At 41.2% G+C, this 22,957-nt stretch overlaps 1 protein-coding gene across 3 annotated transcripts in view; it reads left to right on the forward strand.

Annotated features, from left to right (window-relative positions):
- The window catches only part of CC2D2A (coiled-coil and C2 domain containing 2A), a 136,154-nt gene that overhangs the window by 49,516 nt on the left and 63,681 nt on the right, over nucleotides 1–22,957 (forward strand). For all 3 annotated transcript variants that reach the window (XM_022566980.3, XM_089911692.1, XM_089911693.1), the window contains 5 exons: nucleotides 6,735–6,944; nucleotides 7,892–7,998; nucleotides 12,800–12,940; nucleotides 16,244–16,400; nucleotides 17,372–17,607. In XM_022566980.3, coding sequence (XP_022422688.2) covers nucleotides 6,735–6,944; nucleotides 7,892–7,998; nucleotides 12,800–12,940; nucleotides 16,244–16,400; nucleotides 17,372–17,607 — 851 coding nt within the window. The remainder of the gene's footprint in view (nucleotides 1–6,734; nucleotides 6,945–7,891; nucleotides 7,999–12,799; nucleotides 12,941–16,243; nucleotides 16,401–17,371; nucleotides 17,608–22,957) is intronic.

Genomic DNA, 22,957 nt, shown 5'->3' on the forward strand with positions numbered 1-22,957 from the left:
CTCTGTGCTGCGATTTCTCCATCTGTAAAATGGGAGTAATAATAGCATCTGCATCCTAGGACTGTTGTGCAGATGGTTAAGACAATACATAAAAGTGCTTCAAACAGAGCTCAGTGAGGGCTGGCTGGTGTTGAATGGACAGTTGCCTGCCTTCAAATTTAATTATATTTCTCTTGCTTTCCTGAAATGTCCAGCAAGGATCACCTCCTTCAGAAACTCATGTAATTATTTCAACACTGCTAGTGTGAAAGAGAATAAGGGGATATAAGATCATTTTATATAGCTATAGAGAGGCATGTTGAACAGGGAAGACACAGGCCCAAGTCAGAGAATCTGAGCAGTTGGGTGTCCTACTGGGTTGTGCTTCGGGAAGCTCCCTTGACCACTCTGGAGCTGTTTCCTTAATTGAAAAATCTTCATCATCTCTACCTCATACTCACAATACCTTTTGTGAGTATTGAGGTGATGTATCTGTTTGCACTTTTTTAAAATGAATTTCTATAAAATATTGCTATTACAGACAAATAGTAATGAGTGACTACTTTGTGCAGAAATGTGACCCTGGGAGTAGGTTTACAAAACAAGCATAAACCGAAGTCCTAGTCCATGCGGGATTTATCATCTACTTGCTTATATGACAAAGATACATGATATAATTAGTGATCCAGACAATATCGTCTTATGCATGCGTAATAATCCATCACCTTGTCTCTTCATCCATCCAACCATTTCAGCAAGAAACACTGATATAATGAAGCAAAAACTTATGGGTTAAAATTAGAAAATAGAAGAGTAATTACTATGGAGAGTAGGATCTTGAGGGAGCCAATTAAGATTAGCCTTATATGTCTCCTTTTGAAGTTCTGCGCTAATTGGGAAATGCACAGGAATCAGAGAGGGATGCAGGTTTCAGCTGCAACTAAGGATAAAGCTGGACAGCAGAATGCTGCTTGGACACAAGACCAATTGGGCTTCCGGCTCCATCTCCCAAGAGTTCTGTCCCCCCATCTAGAGAAGGGCCCCAACGAGTTCATCACGTGGACTGCCGTGGAGAACCCACGGGGCCAGTGAGCAGGCTCTCGGGAGAGAGCTGAGAAGGGACAGTTAGAGGCCACCGGTTACTCTGCCCAGCAAAGAATTTGGACCAATGGATTTTGGGCTCCAGTTGACTCTCTAATCAAGCAGTCTTCCTTCTCTTTTGGGAAGGAGCCCGTGGGGATGCGAGAGTGGGGAGAGCACAGAGAGTTTCCTCCCAATACTTTTGAGAGGGGAGACCTTCCTATCTTGTGGGCAGAAACAGGAAAGTAGAGGAAGATAATAGTTCCACTATGAGGGGCTGGTCATCCTGCATCACAGACCAAAAGTTAGAGAAGGGAGAAATCTAAAGGCGCTGAAGTCTTCCAAGGTCATTTCATAGAAAGTTAGGCTTCAAACATAGCAAAGCATAGAGACTCTGTCAGCGTGCCTAAGAAAGAAGCAAAGGTTATATTAGTGGTTATAAAGAGGTAGGAATAACCTCTTTGTTTCTCCTCCCTCTTTGTTTCCTACCTCTTTGTTATTCCTACCTCTTTGTTTCTCCATAACAGGTTGCCTATTAATTTCACTGTTGATTTGTATACCTCAGTCTTTTTTTTTTTAATGTGTTTATGGAACTTTCTAGTAATTCAAACAACAATGCATTTCTTTCAGAGTTAATTTTTTACAGTTCTATTGATTTACTAACTTTCACCTTTTCTTACATTTATTCAGGTCTGTCTGATGCCAAAACCCATTTTTTCTCCCCTCTGTTCCATGTAATAGGCTTGCCTTTAAGAAGCAGTGTTAAATGCATATGGCCTATATTTTCAGTCTAATTTCTAAACATACCTTATATCTGGGAGTTTTGACACGATGCAGGAGCAGAGAAATAGATAAACAGGCAGTGATTGTTTTATTCATAGATCATTAATCTATCTTCGCTCTCCTTCCTCCACTACCCTGAGAGTAACAAAGGGCAAATACTGTTTTATTCCTCTTCTAACCCTCGCACTTGGCAGGAAGCCTGGCATGTAGGAATGCCTCAGTAAAAGTGTGAATTGAATATCATTTAAATGACTTAGTTGAGCTGAATGGATCTAGAAGAAATGCCTTGTTTTCTACTCCTCTCCTTAACTCGGCTGTCTCTCCTATAAAACAGTAGCCCTCTTAGAGCCTGGCTTCATCCTGGCAACTAAATGATGGAAAACCAAGTCGGTGTGCTAGATCAGGAATTGGCAATTCCTTGAGCCGTTAATGGAGCCTGATGAATTTACACTTCAGAGCTCTCAGGTCTGATGCTAACCCAGCAGGACTGACCAAACCCATCCTGGATGGGAGTCAAGACTGGCTCTTCTTTGATTAGACTGCCAATTCAAATGAGGGAGTGTATGTCCTCCTATTAGATAAATTAGGAGGTTTATTTAGAAGGGAGTTGGTATTCAGCCCTCCTTCTTTGAACATTTTCCTTAATTACAGAGGGAAAAGAAGTAGTTTTTAAAAGCGAAATATTCTGCTGCTACTAAACTGAGATTCTTTTTTAGAGACCATTAAAGATAGAGAAATGCAAAAAGATTAGATATTGTGCAAAGAACAAAGTTAAACCTCAAATGAGAAAGATTGCAATTTAATACCTCGTAAGAAGTAACTAACCCAAAACTGAAAAATGAAAATTCCAAATGAGACATTGCAGGTAAAACATAAACAATATTATGTAGTTTGCCTAAGCATAATAGCAAAGTAAGTTTAGGGTTGCTGAAAGCTGTTCCAACAGCCTCCATCCATCCTTCCTTCCTTCCTTCCTTCCTTCCTTCCTCCTGCCTTCCATCATACCTTTCCTCCTGCCTTTCTTCTTTTCTTTTTAATTCTTTCCGTCCTCAACTGAGTCTACTATATTCTTAGTTGTGCTAAACTCTGGAAACTCAGAGGTAGCAACATTCAAACTTGGCCTTAGAGAGACTTTGTGCCTAGTGGGGGGAGACAGAAATGTCATCAAGTGTTAAAGGCACAGTGATTAGGAGTCAACGTGGCATTCCCAGGGACATATGTGTAGCTGCCTCCTCTTGTTTCAAAACTGCACACTAATCTAAGGAATTTAGCATAATTCCAACCTCCTTGTTAATCCCAACATGATAAAACTATCACTTTCCCCTTCCACTATTCTCAGCCATTTTTCACAGAAGCATTGGTCCCCTACTGTGTAATGAGCACTGCGGTAGTCAGCACTCTTTGGGTTGCAAGTGACAGAAACCCACTGCAAACTAGCTTAAGCAAAGAGAGAACTTGGTGGCTTACAAAATTGGGAAGGATCTGGAGATAAATCACAAAATGAAGGAGGGGCTTTAGGAACTAGGACTCTGGGACCGGGGACTCTGTGCCAGCAGGTCTCTCTCTGCCTCTCTTTCTCCTGGTTCTCCTTGAATGTTGACTGATCTCATTCTCTCCTGTTGTAGGCAGGCCAGAATTCTCCATGCGTTAGGACCCTTGATAACCTAAGCTTAGAAACTCCAGAGGAAAGGGATCATATCTTTCCCCAAGGTTCACATTATCAACACCAAGGACAAACTAGTCAGCTTTAAGTGGGACATATGCCCCCTCACCAACCTCATGTCCTAGAGACATACCCAGAAGATGGAGAATGAGAAATCTTCCCAGAGAAGACCAGAACAACAGCTATAGAATCTGCTGCAGGCTCTGGGCTGGATTCGGGTTCTGTTGCTATTATTTTCCCAGGACAAATATAGAAACTTTTATTTTAATTCCACCAATGATTGTGCTTTTTCTGTCCAACCTTAAAAATTCTGTCTCCATCGGCAAGCAACTCTGAACACACTGAGAACATCAGCAGATAATCCATGTGCATCACCTCTGATAGTTTGCGTTTTCAGTTTTCCACTGAAGACTGAAGAATCAAATCAATTTCAAAATTAAAATAATATACCTTGTAAATATTATTTATTTTTAGGAGAAAGTTTTGTACTGTTTTCATGATAGTTTTCAGAAAAGAAAACAGATACAACAGAAAGAAAGACAAGAGACTAGGGGTCTTTCTCCCTAATAGGAAGAGGGTTGGGGGTCTTTTGAGCAGTCTAACCCAATGCCCACCAGGAGTCCTGGAAGCTTTTTCACTTGGTTGAGCTGAGCTGAAGGCAGAGACCAGCAGCAATCATTTAAACATGGGCTAATGAAGATCTGGGGGAGGAGACACAAAGTACAGCTGACCTAGGTAACATTAGGACCATACTACTGACATTACTTACTCATACCAAGAGGAGTACAAGATGGAACCTGAGGGCCACACCCTGAGCGACTTCAGAACTCTGCAACCCATGGTAAGAGGAACAGCAAAGCAAGGACCAGCAGGAGCCAGACAATTAGAGAGGAATTTTCCGTCAGGTCTGTGGATGGATGTTTAGTGGTACACATCTTTGTGAGGTGGGAATTTTTAAATTCATCCAGGTGGTCAGTGTGACAGTAAGACACAGAGTCACCACATGCAGATTAAAAGCCTCTAACACGAATGCAGGTTATAACTGGATACTTTTGCTTGAATGAAAGAAAAGAGATGGGGCTCCATTGTTGCGGTGTGAAGTGTAAGGATATTAATGTCAAAATTAGGACTTTCATAAGGTACAAAATATTGGAATATGACCCCTGTAGGGATGGGCTTTCCTCCCTGTAAATCCAAATGGAAGTTCAATTCAGCATATTTTGGAAGGTACTGAGGTATAGTCAATGCATTCTTATTCAAGCATAGCATACTTGTAAACACATCCCAGTTTACAAGAACATTTTTAAAAAATAAAAAATCTATAGGTCTTCTCATCAAAAAGACAATGTTATTTTATAGAAAAAACTTGTTCTTTTATAAAACATAGGGTACAGGCGTCCTGTAGGAAATCATAAGTTCTAAATATACATTAATTGTCTACTAATTCAGGGGAAAATAAGTATGAAATTGAATGGCTAAAAGGAAATATACTCATATCCTTACTCGTGAATACTGGTACAAAGCAGGCAACAAGACAACCCAACAACAAATTTACTGGTAAATGAAGACTCATGTGTATATGCTTTACTGTAAGTGCAAATATTGGTACTATTTCAATGACTAATAGTAACTGAAAAGCATATCACACTATAAAACAAATGTGAATACATTTTTGGACATGTATACATGTACATACACACAGTGTGACCTCTGTTTTCCATACTTAGTCTGATGGGGAGAACGTTAGGATCTTGTGATGCAGGATTCTAACTCTGGAGCCCCCTCTTCCAGTTTCCATCCCTCCCTCTGCACATCTCAGACTTCATCCTTCCTGCCCCAAGTTATAAAGATCACACCCCATTTTCCCCCTTTCAATCTATTGCTACTCGCAACAGGCCTCACTACGTTGTAGGCAACCAAAAATCTCTATGGAATTGTTGCAGGAAGGGGGACCCCTTCCAGGGCCCAAGCATGGGCTCTTGTCTAATGGCCAGCAGTTCCCTAACAGAATGAACCAGGTGATATGTGTGAAGTGCTTTATATGATGCCTAGTGACCTACAAAATGCCAACTGGATCTTTTTCCTCAGCCTCCCATTTGTACGATAAAGAGATAGAGGCACGGAGATGTGTAGTGACTTGCCCAAGGTTCCAGAGCAAGTTAGAGGTGGAGCCACAGCTAGAATCCAAGGCTTCTGACCCCAGTTCAGCATCTTTACATAATACCATGAAGACGAATTAAATGAAGAGAGTCCTGAACATGTTACCCGCAATTAACATCGGATAGATGCTTCACTTCTGACTAGAATATTTGCAGCTTCCAATTTACCTCATAACTTATAAATAATACCTTTGGCCCACATAATCTTTTCTAGATAACATAAATAGCTTCCAAAAACTCCTCTCTGCAAAGGGGAGGATCGAGTGAAGTGTGTCAAACCCCACATCCTGACTGTAGTCAATGTCTATGACAAGGAGAGAACATGAAGACACAAAATCAAAAAGGTGTCCTCCCCACCTTGGAGCTCTGCAACCTCCAAAACTAGATTCACCTACGAGCAGCAGTGATCAACATAGAATATCTTGATGAGTTTAAGGAAGAAAAACAGAGATTTATCTGACACACTGTACACCAAGTGATCCAGGAAAGTCCCAGTGGAAATTTCCACTCCTGTTTTCTACACACTCAGCTGCCCCAACTATCTCTTCCTCTGTTATTTTGCAGACTGACTTTCTTCTTCCCAGGAAAACTAGGTGCCAGCCTGAAGCTCGGTTCAGTATGTTAGTCTCTGGCTGTTGTCTACAAACTAAAAACTTCTCCACGTGGAGAGTATATCTATGATCCAAATAATGATCAGTTTGGATTAGAATCTATGCTTCTCTCATTAAAAGAATTTCAAGGTCACCAGCTGCAAAGCCCAAGATTTCCAGGAAATGGGATAGTCGCATGACAAAGATTAGGGCTATGACTCAGTAGAGATAAACCCTAAAAGACCTAGGAAAGCAAGATTGAAATGATTTCTTTTCTCACTCCTTGTCCTTCATTTTACTTTTCAAGTGTTCAGAAAAGGGCAGGCCCCTAAAACCCCAGGGAACAGGGAATGGAGCAAGGTTCTCCTGGCTTGATTAGGGTAGGAAATATTTTGCATCTGACTTTTCCCATTGCACATCAGATCAGTATCTAGGAAGTGCTTTAACTGTGTTCCCCCTACACTCTGCTCTCTTTGGCAGGCAGTAAAATACATCCACAGAAGTCAGCATTTGATTGGATCTGGAGACCCTCCTGGAAATTTCCAACTGGACATTGATATTTCGGGGTTAATCTTCACACATCATCCCTGTTTTAGCCGAGAGCATGTTTTGGCAGCCAAACTGGCCCAGTTATATGACCAGTACCTTGCAAGACGCCAGAGACACAAGGCACAATTTCTTACCGACAAGGTACCCGTGATCTCTTCCATGCCAATTGTTGAGGGGGTTGGTTCTCCTGAGGAGCCCAAACAACAAAAATACCTTCTAGCAGCAAATGCTCGTGTGCCTCCTTCATGTTCCCTCTGTCTAGGATGTGATGTGTTGACCTACCTAGAGGCAAAAGAAAGGATACGACCATGTACATTTAACCTGTACAAATTCAGTGGCACACACTTGGTTGAAAGAACGACTCCTGCAAACAGAGCCAGGGATCTCGCCCACCGGCAGTGGGTGGCTGTGTCTTGCTTATGTGATCTCGTACGATGAGACCATTCATGGGCTGAGAATCTCTGTGTCCTTCGAGACGTTCTCGCTGTTATATGTGACTTACCCATACATGGCACCTAAACAAGAGTCAGTTGTTTCAACTGATGCATGAGGAAATGTCTATCCATTGTGGATTTACTTCTGATGTGACACTGTCCCGTGGAATCTCCATGGGTGGTTTTGACTATAGACAACTTTTGCCCTGACTTTAAAACCTTACTACCCAAATAAGAGATAACTCCACAATATCTCCTCCTATAGGTCTATAATTTTATGCTCTCTTTATATCACAAGAATGTCGTTATATGTCCAGGCCCCAGAGAGACCCCCACCCCACCTTGAAAGAAAACTTGTTTCTGAGACAATAGAGTAAAAGTAGCATCTGTCATGAGCAGCTGGATCTGGGCCACAGAACAAGGATGGACACACACAGTTCTTTATTATTCCTTTTTTTTTTTTTTTTTAATAGAAGCAATAGCTCTCTGTCAAAATTCACTTCAGTGAAAGCATGGAGATGGCTGGATGCTTGCACATCCCTTCACAGGTTGCTGACATCATTTTTGCCCTGGAGAAGTGGGTGGGTCCAAGCACATCACTTGTAGTAAGGAGTAGAGCTTCTAACTTAGATCTTGTATCCATATCTTTTCTAGCTCCAAGCTCTAAGAAATGCTGTTCAGATGGGCCTTAATCCAGCAAAAACTCCTAAGTCTCTTGAAACAACCCAAAAAACCATCACTGAGTATAAATCTGAAATTCGGTGAGTAAAATCTATAACTACTGCTTTTTTTCCCCTGTACACATTGAGAGTTTATTTTTTCAGAGTTTTTCTGCATGCACTGAATACATTAAGCCAAATGAAATAACGATATATGTCGATCATATTAACACCAAATTTAAGTCCAAGAAATGAATGAAGACGGGAGGGCGCACAGGGGGAATAGGGTAACTTGCACACTCTGCTAGTGTAAACAAATATTGCTACAGCCACCACTTCAGACAGCAGCCTGTCCAGAGACGAGCAAGGAGTTGAAAATGCCAGCAGACTAGGACCCGGCAATTCTGCTTCAGACACATGTACTCCAAGGAGCTGTGTGCACATGTGCACCGGACATGTGTGCAAGCATTCCACAGCATCACTTACGAGAGTAAGAAGCTAGAGATAACCCCACACCAGAATGAACCCATCTGCTTCAATCTTTAAAGTTAGAAGGACTGAATTAGATCTGCGTATATCATGGATAAAACAGTGTTGAATAAAAAAATCAGTTGTAAGAGGAGACTTGCTGTGTGATACAGGTCACAAGCCCTAAAGAGCATGTGAAACAATACTCATGTGTTCCAGGTACGCACATGTGTGTTACATACAGACGGAAAAGACACACGTGCCAGTTTCTTCCTCCAGGGAGGGAGAGAAGGGGATGGAATGGAGAGGTCTTCAAATGGAACTCTAACATTGCAAAACAAACAAACAAAAATTCTGAGTAAATGGGAAAAAATGTTAGTAAGTGTCATATTATTTATTATATGTGCTCTTCTATATCTTGAAATTTTTCATAATTAAAATTCAAAAATTAAAACCCTGATCATTGCCAAACAATAAGGAAACATACAATATAGAATGTGAACATTTATTCTAGAGTCCTATTTCTCAGGGAAAATCATGGGTAACAGTTTTTTGCTAGTTCTTCCACATATATATACATGTGTGTATACATATATATACACAGATGTGTTTATGTGTATATATTTTACTTTTTTAAAGAATCACATTGCATTTACCACCTTGCAACTTGCTTTTTTATGTAAAATGCATCTGAGACCTTTTCCTATCATAGTACATCTAGGTCTATATCATTGTTTAAGAGCTGACATTTATATAGATTTTACATTCCCCATTAATAGGTGTTTGTATTATTCCTATTTTTTATTACTTTAAGTTGTACTCTAACACTCCTATATGTATATATTTGTGTACCTGTATAAGTATTTCCACAGAATAAATTCTTAGAACAGGAATTAATAAATCAAGGGGTTTATCATTTTTAATTTTTATTGGAGTATAGTTGATTTACAATGTCGTGTTATTTTCTGCTGTACAGCAAAGTGAATCAGTTACACATATACATATATCCACTCTTTTTCAGATTGTTTTCCCATATAGATCATTACAGAGTATTAAGTAGAGTTCCCTGTGCTACCCAGTAGGTCCTTATTAGTTATCTATTCAAGGAATTTAAATGTATACTTTTCTCTTCACAATCTGCCCTTGAGTTGGAAATTCTCCTACCAAAGTGAAAATTAGTGATTTTCACTATACTATATACTATATACTATAGTCACTATACTATATACTATAGTTGTAAAAGTGTGAGGAGTATGTTTAAAAATGAAAATTCTTACTTATGTTAAAAGAAAAGCACATTGCCTCCTCCTCGTGAAAGTAATTTTTGTTTTAGTATACGCTGAGTAAGAAAAAGTGACAAAAAGCTACTCTGGATACAATGAAGTTTTGATATGGAATTGCATTTATTAATCAGTATTTGAGAAACAGTAGCAGAATCGTGTGTGAGTCCTACAGACCATGCCAGGTGGACCCATGGATCGCAGACCCATTGCAAACATCCTGCCACCCCTGGAGATGGAAACCACTGAGATTCAGCATTTCTGATGCAGTGAAAGAGTGGATTTTAGTCCTTTACTGACTTTTCACATGGTGGAAAGGCAAATTCTAAGCAGATGGTCTGTTCCTGGATATCTCATCAAGCGGACCTGTTCCCTGCAGCCCCCTGGGAGCTGCTAATGAGCCAGCTGCCTTGGAGCCCACCCCTGGGTATCTGATAGGTCCCAGGTTGGGGCAGCTAACCTCAGCCAGTGACGCATTTTCCATCCTATTTTCCGTAAGTGGCATCATGACCACATTGCTCATCCTCTGCACTGGAACCAGGCTGTATTGAGAAAGGAAACATGGGTGTTCGTGCAACACAGGGGAACACTTTATTTAACCCTCTCCTGGATCTTCACCCTCACATATGCTCAATCTTGAACAAATAACAAGTCTAGGATCTCAGATCCCCATCCAGCTACCACTTTATCCCCGTATTTCCCTTCACAGCCAAACTTCTGGCAAGTATTTACTAATAAGTATTTTAAATGTAAATTTGGTAAGTACTGCTGTCTCTACTCCCTCCCCTCCCCTTCACTGTCCAGTCTAGCCTCTTTCCTGCGCCCACCTTTGCCCTGAGGCTGATCTTGTCACAGTCCTGGGGAACCTCCGTGTTGCTAAGCAGAAGGGGACCTCTCAGCCCCCCTGGTACTTGGCATTGGGCGCTGTCCCCACAGGGTGCCACACACCACCCTCTCTCAGATGCCCTCACCCCTCTTCGGCCACCTGTCCTTCCCACTATTCTTTGCCTAATCTTCCTTCTTTGCCCAGCTTCTAAATGTTCAGAGTTCCTCCCAGGATTTTTTTGTTTTTAATCTTTTGTTAATCTGCATTTTCTCCTGAGATGAATCCAGTCCTGTGGTTTTAAATATCATCTAGATGCCAATGTGGCTCCCAAAGTTTCACCTCTGGGCTGGACTCCTTTCCACACTCCAGACCCCATCTACATCAGGCTTCAGAAAAGTGTTACCCTTGGGTGTCCCTGGTGGCGCAGTGGTTGAGAATCTGCCTGCCTATGCAGGGGACACGGGTTCGAGCCTTGGTCTGGGAAGATCCCACATGCCGCGGAGCAACTGGGCCCGTGAGCCACGGCTACTTGAGTCTGCGCATCTGGAGTTTGTGCTCCGCAACAAGAGAGGCCACGATGGTGAGAGGCCCATGCACCGTGATGAAGAGTGGCCCCCACTCGCCACAACTAGAGAAAGCCCTCGTACAGAAACTAAGACCCAACACAGCCAAAAATAAATAAATAGATTTTAAAAAAAAAAGAAAAGTGTTACAGCTCCCTAATCATAGTTGCCTTTTCCTCTTCCTCCATAGTCTGGCAACAATCTGTAATTAAATATTCTTTCGTGATTCTTTGCTTCTCTAGCTCATAGGTCAAATTTTACTTGCTAAGCGTTCTTTTTAGCATTTCTGAGAAACTATCTTGTCAGGGACTAAAAAAGGAAGTAGAAAATATATCAGAAAGGCTTAAGGTGTCATATAACTCAGTAAAATAATTTTATATTGCAGTTTTTTTTAAAGGAGGCCGGGGAGATAGCTGCTAAAGGCATAAGAGAAGAACAGACCACTAGGTAATGACAGATAATATTTGTGGACCACTTACCAGATGTCAGACATGATTCTAGTATTAATTAACTCGTTTACTCCTCCCAACAACCCTGTGAAATAAATTCTGTTATCATCTCTACTTACAGATAAGGCATGGAGAAGTAAAATAGTTTGCTCAAGGCCGGCTAGAACCAGGATTTAAATCTGGGTATCTTGGTTCCCACATCTGTGCCCTTAACCAGAATGCTTTACTGCTCCTCAAGAAGAGTGTTTCTTATTCTAGTTCATTGCCTCCTAGCTTTTCTAAGGTCTTCCGAGAGTCCCAAATCTTGGCTACCCAACCACTAACTGGCCATCAGCTTCTACCAGCTTCCTTTTCCATGACACCAACTGAATGATCAGAAACCTAGACCTCTGTGTTTCTCTGCACCATCTCCAGACTAAGTCATCACAAGTACAACCAACTTCCAGACACAGGCCTTCCTTCTGGAGTTCAGGAGGTGATGATTCATGAAACACTGTGGCTATGGTTTCCTAGGGCACTCTGTCAGTCATTTATCTATGTGTCTGTCTCCTGAGCCAAGCTATAAACTCCCTGAGAACAGAGACACCTACTATCTCCTAGGAACCACTTCTGAATCCCCTGGAATGACACCTGATACTTGCCCAAGAAAAAAAAATCTAATTAATTAACTAACTAATGGCATAATAGAATACATTTGGGCTCTGGACTTGGCTATTATTTGTAGAGGGGGCTTAAAGTAAGGCAGTAAATAATTCCCAAACACTTTAAATAATATCAATCACAATGAAAGCATTTTCAAAAGAAGCCTCTTCAAAGCAAGCCAAAAATATCGCTAATCTAGTCAGCACTGAAAACTCACCAAGGGATGTAGTAACATTACTTCATCTCCTAAACGTAGGACTGGTGATTAGTGTTAACACAGGCAGACTTTAATACACTTATTAACTGGGACAGCAACATACTTTCCTGTTTATCATAGATTAGTCCATGAGAACTACGTTTACTGGGCCCCTTATTTTCATAACTTCAAAAGTGGCTGTTTAAGATTGCACAGTATTAATGAGAATTTTAAATGGTAATTTAGTTTAATTGGAGTCAGATTCTACTAGAGAAAACAAAATCAAATAACCTATAAAAACAGACCAGCATCCTATTGACTTCAAATTTGCATTCATATTTTTGGTTTTCTAGTACTAAAGAAATATCGTAGCTGTGAAATTAACTATACAGTCACTATAGCATTATTAGTTTCTTTTCCTAATTTGCAAACACACCTAAATAACTTTTAAATATATATCCATGTATTATATCTTGTAGGCAAACAAGAAAACTGCGTGATGCTGAACAAGAAAAAGATCGAACATTGCTTAAGACCATCATAAAAGTCTGGAAAGAGATGAAATCCCTTCGAGAGTTCCAGAGGTTTACAAATACACCCTTGAAACTTGTTTTGAGAAAGTAGGCTTTTTTCAAAAATTGTTTTATTGGGTTATATCATGCATAGGGGAAAATGTATTAAACATAGATGCAATTTTTAAAATAATTTTTAAAATAATAATTACAAATGAATAACCATGTGCAACTCCCCAAGTTAAGAACTAGAACATTACTAGTATCTGAGCATCCCCCATGTTCCTAACCCCAATTACATCTCCTCCGTCCCAGAAGTAACCATTTTCTGGACTTTTATGATCAGTGTTTCCTTGCTTTTAGTTAATAGCTTTGCCATCTATGTGTAATCTCTAACACTTAGTCTAATATTGCCTGTATCTGACTTTTCCATAAGTGAAAGTATATTGTGTGTATGCTTTAGTGAACACACACCTGTTTCTTTTCTTCAATACCACTGGAGATTCATCTCCTTTTCGGCACACAGTTGTAGTTAACTCTCTTTGCTTTATAACACTTCATTATATGAATATAACAAAATTTGTCTATTTTACTGTTGATGGACATTTGAGTTGATTCCATTTTTCAGCTGTTATAGACAGCACTTTTTTTTTTTTACATTTTAAAAGAATGAATTTTATTTCTCAAAATTGTTATAAAAATGTTACTCAGTTTTCAAGTACAATTCATCATTTCTTAAGTGCCCACTCTGTCAGGCATTGTGCTAGACTCTTGGGCTACACTGATGAAGGAGATAAACATCATCTCTTTCCTCCCAGAGCTTCCAGTTTGGGAGTGAAGGGGACACAGACAATAAAATCAGACAGCACTTCTATAGACGTTTTTGTATGTGTCTTTTTAGGGTACATGTGCCTAAGTTTTCCAGAAATATACCTGGAAGTGGAATTGTCGAGTCTTAGCGGATGTGCTTCTCCAAATACTTATATGCTGGTTGCAGACACTTTTCCAGAGTGTTTGTGCTGACTTTCAGTTTGACCAGTGTTCCCATGGGTCCATGTCACCCATATCAGCCAAATCACCTGATGTTGTCAAATATTAACATTTTGCCAATCTGATGGCATGTTTTAATTTATATTTCTTATGCATGAATTGGCCATTTTGAATTCCTCTTTTTCAAAGTGTCTGTTCAAGACTTTTGCCAATTTTTGAACTGGATTGTTTGTCCTTTTATCTTTTCCATAATTTGTAGAAGTTCGGTATATATCCTGAACATGAGACCTTTGTCGACGTGTGTTGCAGAAATCTTCTGTAGTTGTCTTTTTAGTAGTTTGCTGCTTTTTGAAGAATAGTAATTCTTAATTTTAAAGAGATAGAATATATTAGTCTTTTCTGATCAGTGCTTTTTGTTTGAAGAAATCCTTCCCCTGAATCAAGTAGATATACTACTATATTGTCTCCTGTAATCTTCATATTAATGAAGATTAATCTTTCAAATTCACCTTTAATCTATTTGGAATTGATCTTTGTGTGTGGTGTGGAGAAAGTATGCTTTGATAATATTTATGCAGCTGAACTGACTAGACTTTGGTACATAATTAAGAGTACAGTTATCACAACAAAACCATGTTCTGCATATTAATTCAAGAGCATCTCTGCTGCTGGTTTCGGTCCCTTCCTGTTTGTTTCATCTGCATAAGTGATGTGCCCATACATCTACGTGAAAAGTGACACATGAGGGCAATTATCTGATACTGTGCTTTGAAAACAGTCAGTTTTTAGCCAAAGATAGCTGCAAATTGTGATGCTGGGGGGTTGTAATTATCATAAAACTGAGAAAACATTCTGCAGTTTCCAGGACAAACACAAGACTGTGCTTTATGAGGGCAGGGATCTTGTCACCACTGGATATCTGGTCCCAGACAGCACACCTGCCATGTAGTATCTGCTCAATTAATATAAAATATATAATATAATATATAAACAAATTCAGATAGTCTGTCCCACAGAAATCGTGGATGTCTTCCAGAAATCCCAGTGTTTTGGCTTCCATATTCCATCTTCCAGGCCATCCCTTCCATCCAGAAGCAGAACATAAATAGTTACAAGATTGTTTTCTCCTTCCTTCCTTAAGTTTAGGATAAACAAAAATTTATAGGAAATTTACCGTTAAGGTCACCTCTAGGTTACAAACTTCCTTTTTGTGATACTTCACATCCCTTCCACCCATAAGTAGCTGTGTCCTAAATTCTTTTGAAGTGCCCTTTCTTCACATTCTTGATTCATCTAGCTACCTTACGATACAGCATTATTTCTTCCTGCAAAAATATTTAAATTTCAACTAGTTTATTCATGCCTCTTATTAACAAGGAGAAAAGCGAATGAATATATATCAGAGATGGAACATAACTTGGGGGCCAAATTTCTCTGATGTTTATAAATTTCAGGTGTTTCCCAAGTGATTTCTTCAGTAGTAGCTTTGTAAGAGTCTGCACCTTGGGGGCCTGTTAACTGCTAACCCACCAGGCCACACGTGTACATACGCAAACGTTGGTCAGCTCTAGGCGCTTGACTAACTTTCTCTAAAAAGGAGCTGGAACTTTAAGAGAGCAGAACCTGCAGGCCAGACCATACTGATCGCATTAGGAGATAAGCACAGGGGATGGGTTGAAACAACTCTGAAGTGCTGGGTGGGATGTGCTGGATACCATGCTTGCCCTCCCCCACCCTCCTGGGGAGTCACACTGCCCATCCGCATGTAAAGGGCTCTGCAAAGCCCTTCACAAAGCAACATGGAAACTTCACATTGGTTCAATCTCGTGTTGATTTGGCCACGGCACCCTTTTTTTTGTAGGGCACCTCATAGAACCAGAACTCTACAGAACACACTGTGGGAAGCACTGCTCTGGGTCAGGCTGAACATTAATGCACTGTCAGCAGAATCATCAAAGAAAAATTCAAATTGTCAATCCAAAGTCAAAAAAGTAGCTTCAGGGATTTGGTAGCAGCATAATGAAGGGGTTCCTCAGAGACGTGAAGAATTAAAATAACTACAATGAAACTGCTGCCTCTGTCAGCTGAGAATTTGCAGGCACTGTGTCAGGGTGCCATCTGGATCATCTAACCCAGCGTGGCTTTGTGGCTTAGTGTAAATAGATTGGGCTCATATTCCAGCTCTTCCATTCACCAGCTGTGTGTTCTTGGGAAAGTTACTTAACCTCTCTGTGCTGAAGTCTCCTAGTGTATAAAATGCTGAACGTAACAGTATCTGCCTCACACGGTTGTGAGCTCACCTGTGCAAAGCTTTTAGGAGAGGAGCTGCCACAGAGCAAGCCCAATACAGGTATTTGCTGCTATTTTTACTCTATCACTTAATTTCAAGAAATAAATAAGGTGCTATAAATTATTTTAAAGGGAAAAAGTTGACCAGAAAGCTGATGAAGAAGCATATGAAGCAGAAATTCAGGCTGAGATAAGTGAATTGTTGGAAGAGCACATGGAAGAGTACGAACAGAAGATGGAGGAATACAGAAGTGCACAGCAGCAGTGGAAAGCCTGGAAGAAAGCCCAGGTCTGTAAACAGCCTTGAACACAGCTGACCTGGGGGACAGGAGGGGTCTGGGTAGAGGCACCTTGAGACAGGAGGAGGGAAACTGGGCACGCAGACTGGGGTCCCCTGCCTGCTGTGCTCTGTCTCCCTCCCAGCCCCCGCGCTAGGGGACAAAGGGATGAGAGAATGAATTGATTAATGCACTTGTTGAAAAAGCCACCCAGCCTGCTGATACCAGAGAAAGTTTTTTCCAAAAACAGTTCTCTGTATCATCCTGTGGCTGTTTGAATGAACCAGCAATAACCTGGTAATCGCTCATGAGCCTGTCAAGCTCTGTGATACGTATTTTACTATTTTACATGGCTTACCCTATCTAATTTAGGGTATTGGTGCTTCTGGGCTTCCCCCAGAAAATTATATAACTTTATACATATGACCTTGCAAAACTGGGACAGTAAGTAATAAGTAATCCAGGGACAGTAAGTAATAGATCAGGGTGACCTGCAGTGTCAGTTGTATTCACAAGCCTTATTTTAATTTCAAGATGTATCCTTGGGACTTCCCTGGTGGTCCAGTGGTTAAGACTCTGTGCTTCCACCGTAGGGGGTACAGGTTCGATTCCTGGTTGGGGAACTCCCGCATGCTGCGTGTGCAGACAAAAAGAGATGTATCCTTGGTCTTTAGAGCCAATACTAATGAGCAGATGAATAGTTAACTTTTTTAAGCTCTCTCTAGGGACCAGGCACTGTGATACGTTCTTTCCAGACATTACCTCATTTCAAGAGACCTGGAAAAAGTTTCCTATAATTGTTCCCACTTTGTAGACGAGAAAACTGAGGCATGGACAGGTCAAATGGCTTAGTGAGCTGCCTGAGTGCACACAGCTGGTTGAGGTGGAGCTGGGTTTGCATCCACGTCTATCTGATTCTGAAGACTATGCTTTTCAAAGAAATTCCAAAATTCCTGACATAAGGTTGCCTCTTACCCAACAGAGGGCCAAAAAGAAGAAAAACAAACAAGTAGTCGAAGAACGTCCTGATGAGATGAAGGAGTCAGATCCCGGGGAGGAGCCTGTGAAACCCGTCCCTCCAGAGCCCACAGATCGGGCTGTGATAGAGCAACAGGTGAGGGAGAGAGCAGCCCAGAGCCGGAGGAGGCCCGGGGAGCCCACGCTGGTCCCAGAGTTGAGCCTCGCAGGGAATGTGACACCCAACGACCAGTGTCCCAGGTGAGCAGATGCTCCAAACATGAATGAGGTTGACATGTAACACACACACTGCACCATGTGGAATGTACATCTCCTGACTGACATGGAATGATCAGGAGAATCATGAAGTCTCTGTAGATATTTATTAGGTTGGACGATATGAAATTGCAGGTATTTGTCCAGATTTTGGTGATTTCATATGGTTCACCCGCCCAACGCATCGCCATTGGCCACTCAGGAGCTCATTACTGGAAGCTGCCTGTAGAGGACACTCTGCACAGTGCCTGCCTGCATGGCTTCTGGTTTGGAGCCTTTATCTGTAACCTCAGTGTGTCTTTTTTGTCCACTGCTGGCACACCCCCTGTCCCTGGCACAGACACCCAGATCTCTCCTTGGCCCTTGATTTCAGCTTCTCCTAGGCCAGCTGCTGTCTTTGAAGGCCTCACAGAGCCTCCCAAAGGAATTGTGGATATTCCCTATAGTTTGAGATAAAGTCAAGGCCATCTGAGGCCATCTGAGGCCCTCCAGATCTGGTAGAATAACATCTCTAGTAATTTGTATGTGATCCCTAAAAGTTATATAACGTTTATAAATCTATACATATAATAAGTTCATAAACACACATATATATGTACGTCCTTTTTTTAGAAATTTATAAGTTAATAAAAATATTTTAAGTTTGATATTTATTTCTTTCCTATACTTTACAGAGATGGGTCTCAAAGTGTAGCCCCAGGACCAGCACCATCAGCATCCCTGGAGAACTTGTTGGAAATTCTCAGGTTCTACTGAGACCTGCTGAATCAGAAATTCTGGGTTAGGGCCCAGAAAACTGTGTTTTCACAAGGTTTCCAGGTGATTCTGATGCATGTTAAACTATACTGTTATCTATTAAAGGAAATATATTGAAATAATTATTACCACCAGATCCCAGGCCTAATACTCCAGTACCCAGAAGACCTATCATGAACACAGGGAATATCTCAGACTTGAATCTTCACTACTCCACCATAGAAAGTGAGAAGTCAGCATCGGAGATATTAGGATGCAGGGGTTAACCAGGATGTCTTTATAAGACCCCACAATCTTCTTAGTTTCAAACTTCTATTAATATGCTAATAACTTACTTTTACACTGTAGCTTCCTGTGCATTTTCATGTGTTCTCTCAACTTCGTAGCATTCAGATGCTATACATAAGTAAACTGTTCCCCAGCACTAAATTAGCTACTTTCAGGCCACAAATGCCATACCGTATAACTTTGTTATGAACATTCAAAACATGTGATTTTGAGCATGTTTTTTAAAGGGAAAATTGAGGCTTGATTTTACAATCCTTTATGGTGAGTCCCATTTTGACCAAGAATGTGTACCTCAGTCTGAAGTTTCTGAGTTTTCACTAGGCTTGGGGACTATAAACCAGATTGCCCCAAGCCAATGATTATAAGCCACCCTCTTCATCAGGCCATCAGGTCAAAGGGGGCCATGCAGAAGACGGAGGTGTTTTAGGTCTGTTGGTGGCATGAGGTTGCAGTATTGGGAATAAGCCTTTAAAAAACCCTGAGTGAAGTCTTTGGGGGTCTTGGATATTTCTCAAGATTTGTTGTTAAATGTCTTTTATAGAAAAAAAAAATTCAAGTCAACTGAGCAATTTCATGCCTGGGATGGGCCTAAATTATGGAGAGGTAGAAAGTTAAAACTACCCACTCAATTTAATGAGTACAGAATTTCTATTTGGGATGATGAAAACATTCTAGAGAAGGATGGTGGTGTTGGTTGCACAACACTGTGAATGTACTTAATGCCACTGCATGGTGTACTTAAAAATAGTTACAATGATAAGTGCTATGTTGTGTCTATACATCATAATATAAAAAAAAAAACTACAACCCAAAAAACCCTGAGCGTGTTTTAGATTTTTATGTTCTAACCTTTTAATTTCCTTAACAAACTTGAGTTGCTATTGGCTTAACCAATAACTGGAATTTGTAGTGGGCATCTCTGCAAATATGTACAATAAAATTAAAGACCGCTCTTGAAGGTTTTGATTTTTTTAACTTCGTGGCTATAAGAATGATATGCTTCGAGGGACCTTCAAAATGGCAGAGGAGTAAAACGTGGAGATCACCTTCCTCCCCACAAATACATCAGAAATACATCTACATGTGGAACAACTCTTACAGAACACCTACTGAACGCTGGCAGAAGACCTCAGACTTCCCAAAAGGCAAGAAACTCCACACATACCTGGGTAGGGCAAAAGAAAAAACAGAGACAAAAGAACAGGGACAGGACCTGCACCTCTGGGAGGGAGCTGTGAAGGAGGAAAGGTTTCCACACACCAGGAAGCCCCTTCACTGGTAGAGACAGGGGGTGACGGGGGGAAGCTTCAGAGCCACAGAAGAGAGTGCAGCCACAGGGGTGCGGAGGGCAAAGCGGAGAGATTCCCGCACAGAGGATCGGTGCCGACCAGCACTCACCAGCCTGAGAGGCTTGTCTGCTCACCCACTGGGGCAGATGGGGGCTGGGAGCTGAGGCTCGGGCTTCGGAGGTCAGATACCACGGACAGGACTGGGGTTGGCTGCGTGAACACAGCCTGAAGGGGGCTAGTGCGCCACATCTAGCCAGAAGGGAGTCCGGGAAAAAGTCTGGAACTGCCTAAGAGGCAAGAGACCATTGTTTCGGGGTGCGCGAGGAGAGGGGATTCAGAGCCCCGCCTAAACAAGCTCCAGAGATGGGTGCAAGCCGTGGCTACCAGCACGGACACCAGAGATGGGCATGAGACGCTAAGGCTGCTGCTGCAGCCACCAAGAAGCCTGTGTGCGAGCACAGGTCACTATCCACACCTCCTCTCCCGGGAGCCTGTGCAGCCCGCCACTACCAGTGTCCTATGATCCAGGGACAACTTCCCCAGGAGAACACAGGGCACGCTTCAGGCTGTTGCAACGTCACACCGGCCTCTGCCGCCGCAGGCTCGCCCGGCATCCGTACCCCTCCCTCCCCCCGGCCTGAGTGAGCCAGAGCTTCCAAATCAGCCACTCCTTTAACCCCCTCCTGTCTGGGTGAAGAACAGACGCCCTCAGGCGACCTACAAGCAAAGGCCAACATTTAAATTTGGGGCCAAATGCAAAGATGAACCCCAGGAGCTGTGTGAACAAAGAAGAGAAAGGGAAATTTCTCCCAACAGCCTCAGAAGCAGCAGATGAAATCTCCACAGTCAACCTAATGTACCCTGCATCTCTGGAATACCTGAATAGATAACGAATCATTGCAAAATTGAGACGGTGGACTTTGGGAGCAGCTGTAGACTTGGGGTTTGTGTTCTGCATCTAATTTGTTTCTGGTTTTGTGTTTATTTTAGTTTAGTATTTAGAGCTTATTATCACTGGTAGATTTGTTTATTGATTTGGTTGCTCCCTTCCTTTTTTTTTAATATATATTTTTTTTCCTTTTTCTCTTTTTGTGAGATGTGTACGCTTCTTTGTGTGATATTGTCTGTATAGGTTTGTTTTTACCATTTGTCCTAGGGTTCTGTCTGTCCTTTTTTATTTTTTTAGTATAGTTTTTAGCACTTGTTATCATTGGTGGATTTGCTTTTTGGTTTGGTTGCTCTGTTTTTTCTTTCTTTCATTTTCTTTTTTTCTCTTTTTTATTACTTTTTTATTTTTTACTTTAATAACTTTTTATTTTATTTTATTTTATTTATTTCATTCCTTGGTTCTTCTTTTTTTCCATTTACTTCTAAGCCGTGTGGCAGACAGGGTCTTGGTGCTCCGGCCGGGTGTCAGGTCTGTTCCTCTGAGTTGGGAAAGCCGAGTTCAGGACATTGGTCCACCAGAGAACACCTGGCTCCATGTAATATCAAATGGCAAAAGCTCTCCCAGAGATGACCATCTCAATGCTAAGACCCAGCTCCACTCAATGACCAGCAAGCTACAGTGCTTGACACCCTATGCCAGACAACTAGCAAGACAGGAACACAACCCCCCCCCCATTAGCAGAGAGGCTGCCTAAAAGCATAATAAGGTCACAGACACCCCAAAACACACCACCGGATGCAGTCCTGCCCACCAGAAAGACAAGATCCAGCCTCATCCACCAGAACACAGGCACCAGTCCCCTCCACCAGGAAGCCTACACAGCCCACTGAACCAACCTTAGCCACTGGGAGCAGACACCAAAAACAATGGGAACTATGACCTGCCCTGAGAATAGGTGACCCCAAACACAGTAAGTTAAGCAAAATGAGAAGACAGAGAAAAACCCAGTAGATGAAGGAGCAAGGTAAAAGCCCACCAGACCAAAAAAATGAAGAGGAAATAAGCAGTCTACCTGAAAAAGAATTCAGAGTAATGATAGTAAAGATGAACCAAAATCTTGGAGATAGAATGGAGAAAATACAAGAAACGTGTAACAAGGACCTAAAAGAACTAAAGAGCAAGCAAACAATGGGGGTCAACACAATAAATGAAATTAACAATTCTCTAGAAGGAATCAATAGAAGAATAACTGAGGCAGAAGAAAGGATAAGTGACCTGGAAGATAAAATACTGGAAATAACTACCACAGAGCAGAATAAAGAAAAAAGAATGAAAAGAATTCAGGACAATCTCAGAGACCTCTGGGACAACATTAAACACACAAACATTTGCAATATAGGGGTCCCAGAAGAAGAAGAGAAAAAGAAAGGGACTGAGAAAATATTTGAAGAGATTATAGTGGAAAACTTCCCTAATATGAGAAAGGAAATAGTCAATCAAGTCCAGGAAACACAGAGAGTCTCATACAGGACAAATCCATGGAGAAACACACGAAGACACGTATTAATTAAACTATCAAAAATTAAATACAAATAAAAAATATTAAAAGCAGCAAGGGAAAAACAACAAACAACATGCAAGGGAATCCCCATAAGGTTAACAGCTGATCTTTCAGCAGAAACTCTGCAAGCCAGAAGGGAGTGGCAGGACATATTTAAAGTGATGAAAGGGAAAAACCTACAACCAAGATTATTCTACTCTATCTCATTCAGATTTGACAGACAAATTAAAACCTTTACAGACAAGCAAAAGCTAAGAGAATTCAGCACCACCAAACCAGCTTTACAACAAATGCTAAAGGAACTTCTCTAGGAAGGAAACACAAGAGAAGGAAAAGACCTACAATAATGAAACGAAAACAATTAAGAAAATGGTAACAGGAACATACATTTCGATAACTACCTTAAATGTAAGTGGATTAAATGCTCCAACCAAAAGACATAGACTGGTTGAATGGATACAAAAACAAGACCTGTATATATGCTGTCTACAAGACACCCACTTCAGACCTAGGGACACATACAGACTGAAAGTGAGGGGATGGAAAAAGATA

This window comes from Delphinapterus leucas, chromosome 5 (genome assembly GCF_059928025.1).
Source record: "Delphinapterus leucas isolate spDelLeu-1000000601 "Yukka" chromosome 5, BTC_Dleu_Yukka2, whole genome shotgun sequence".
In the NCBI taxonomy this organism is placed as follows: domain Eukaryota; kingdom Metazoa; phylum Chordata; class Mammalia; order Artiodactyla; family Monodontidae; genus Delphinapterus; species Delphinapterus leucas.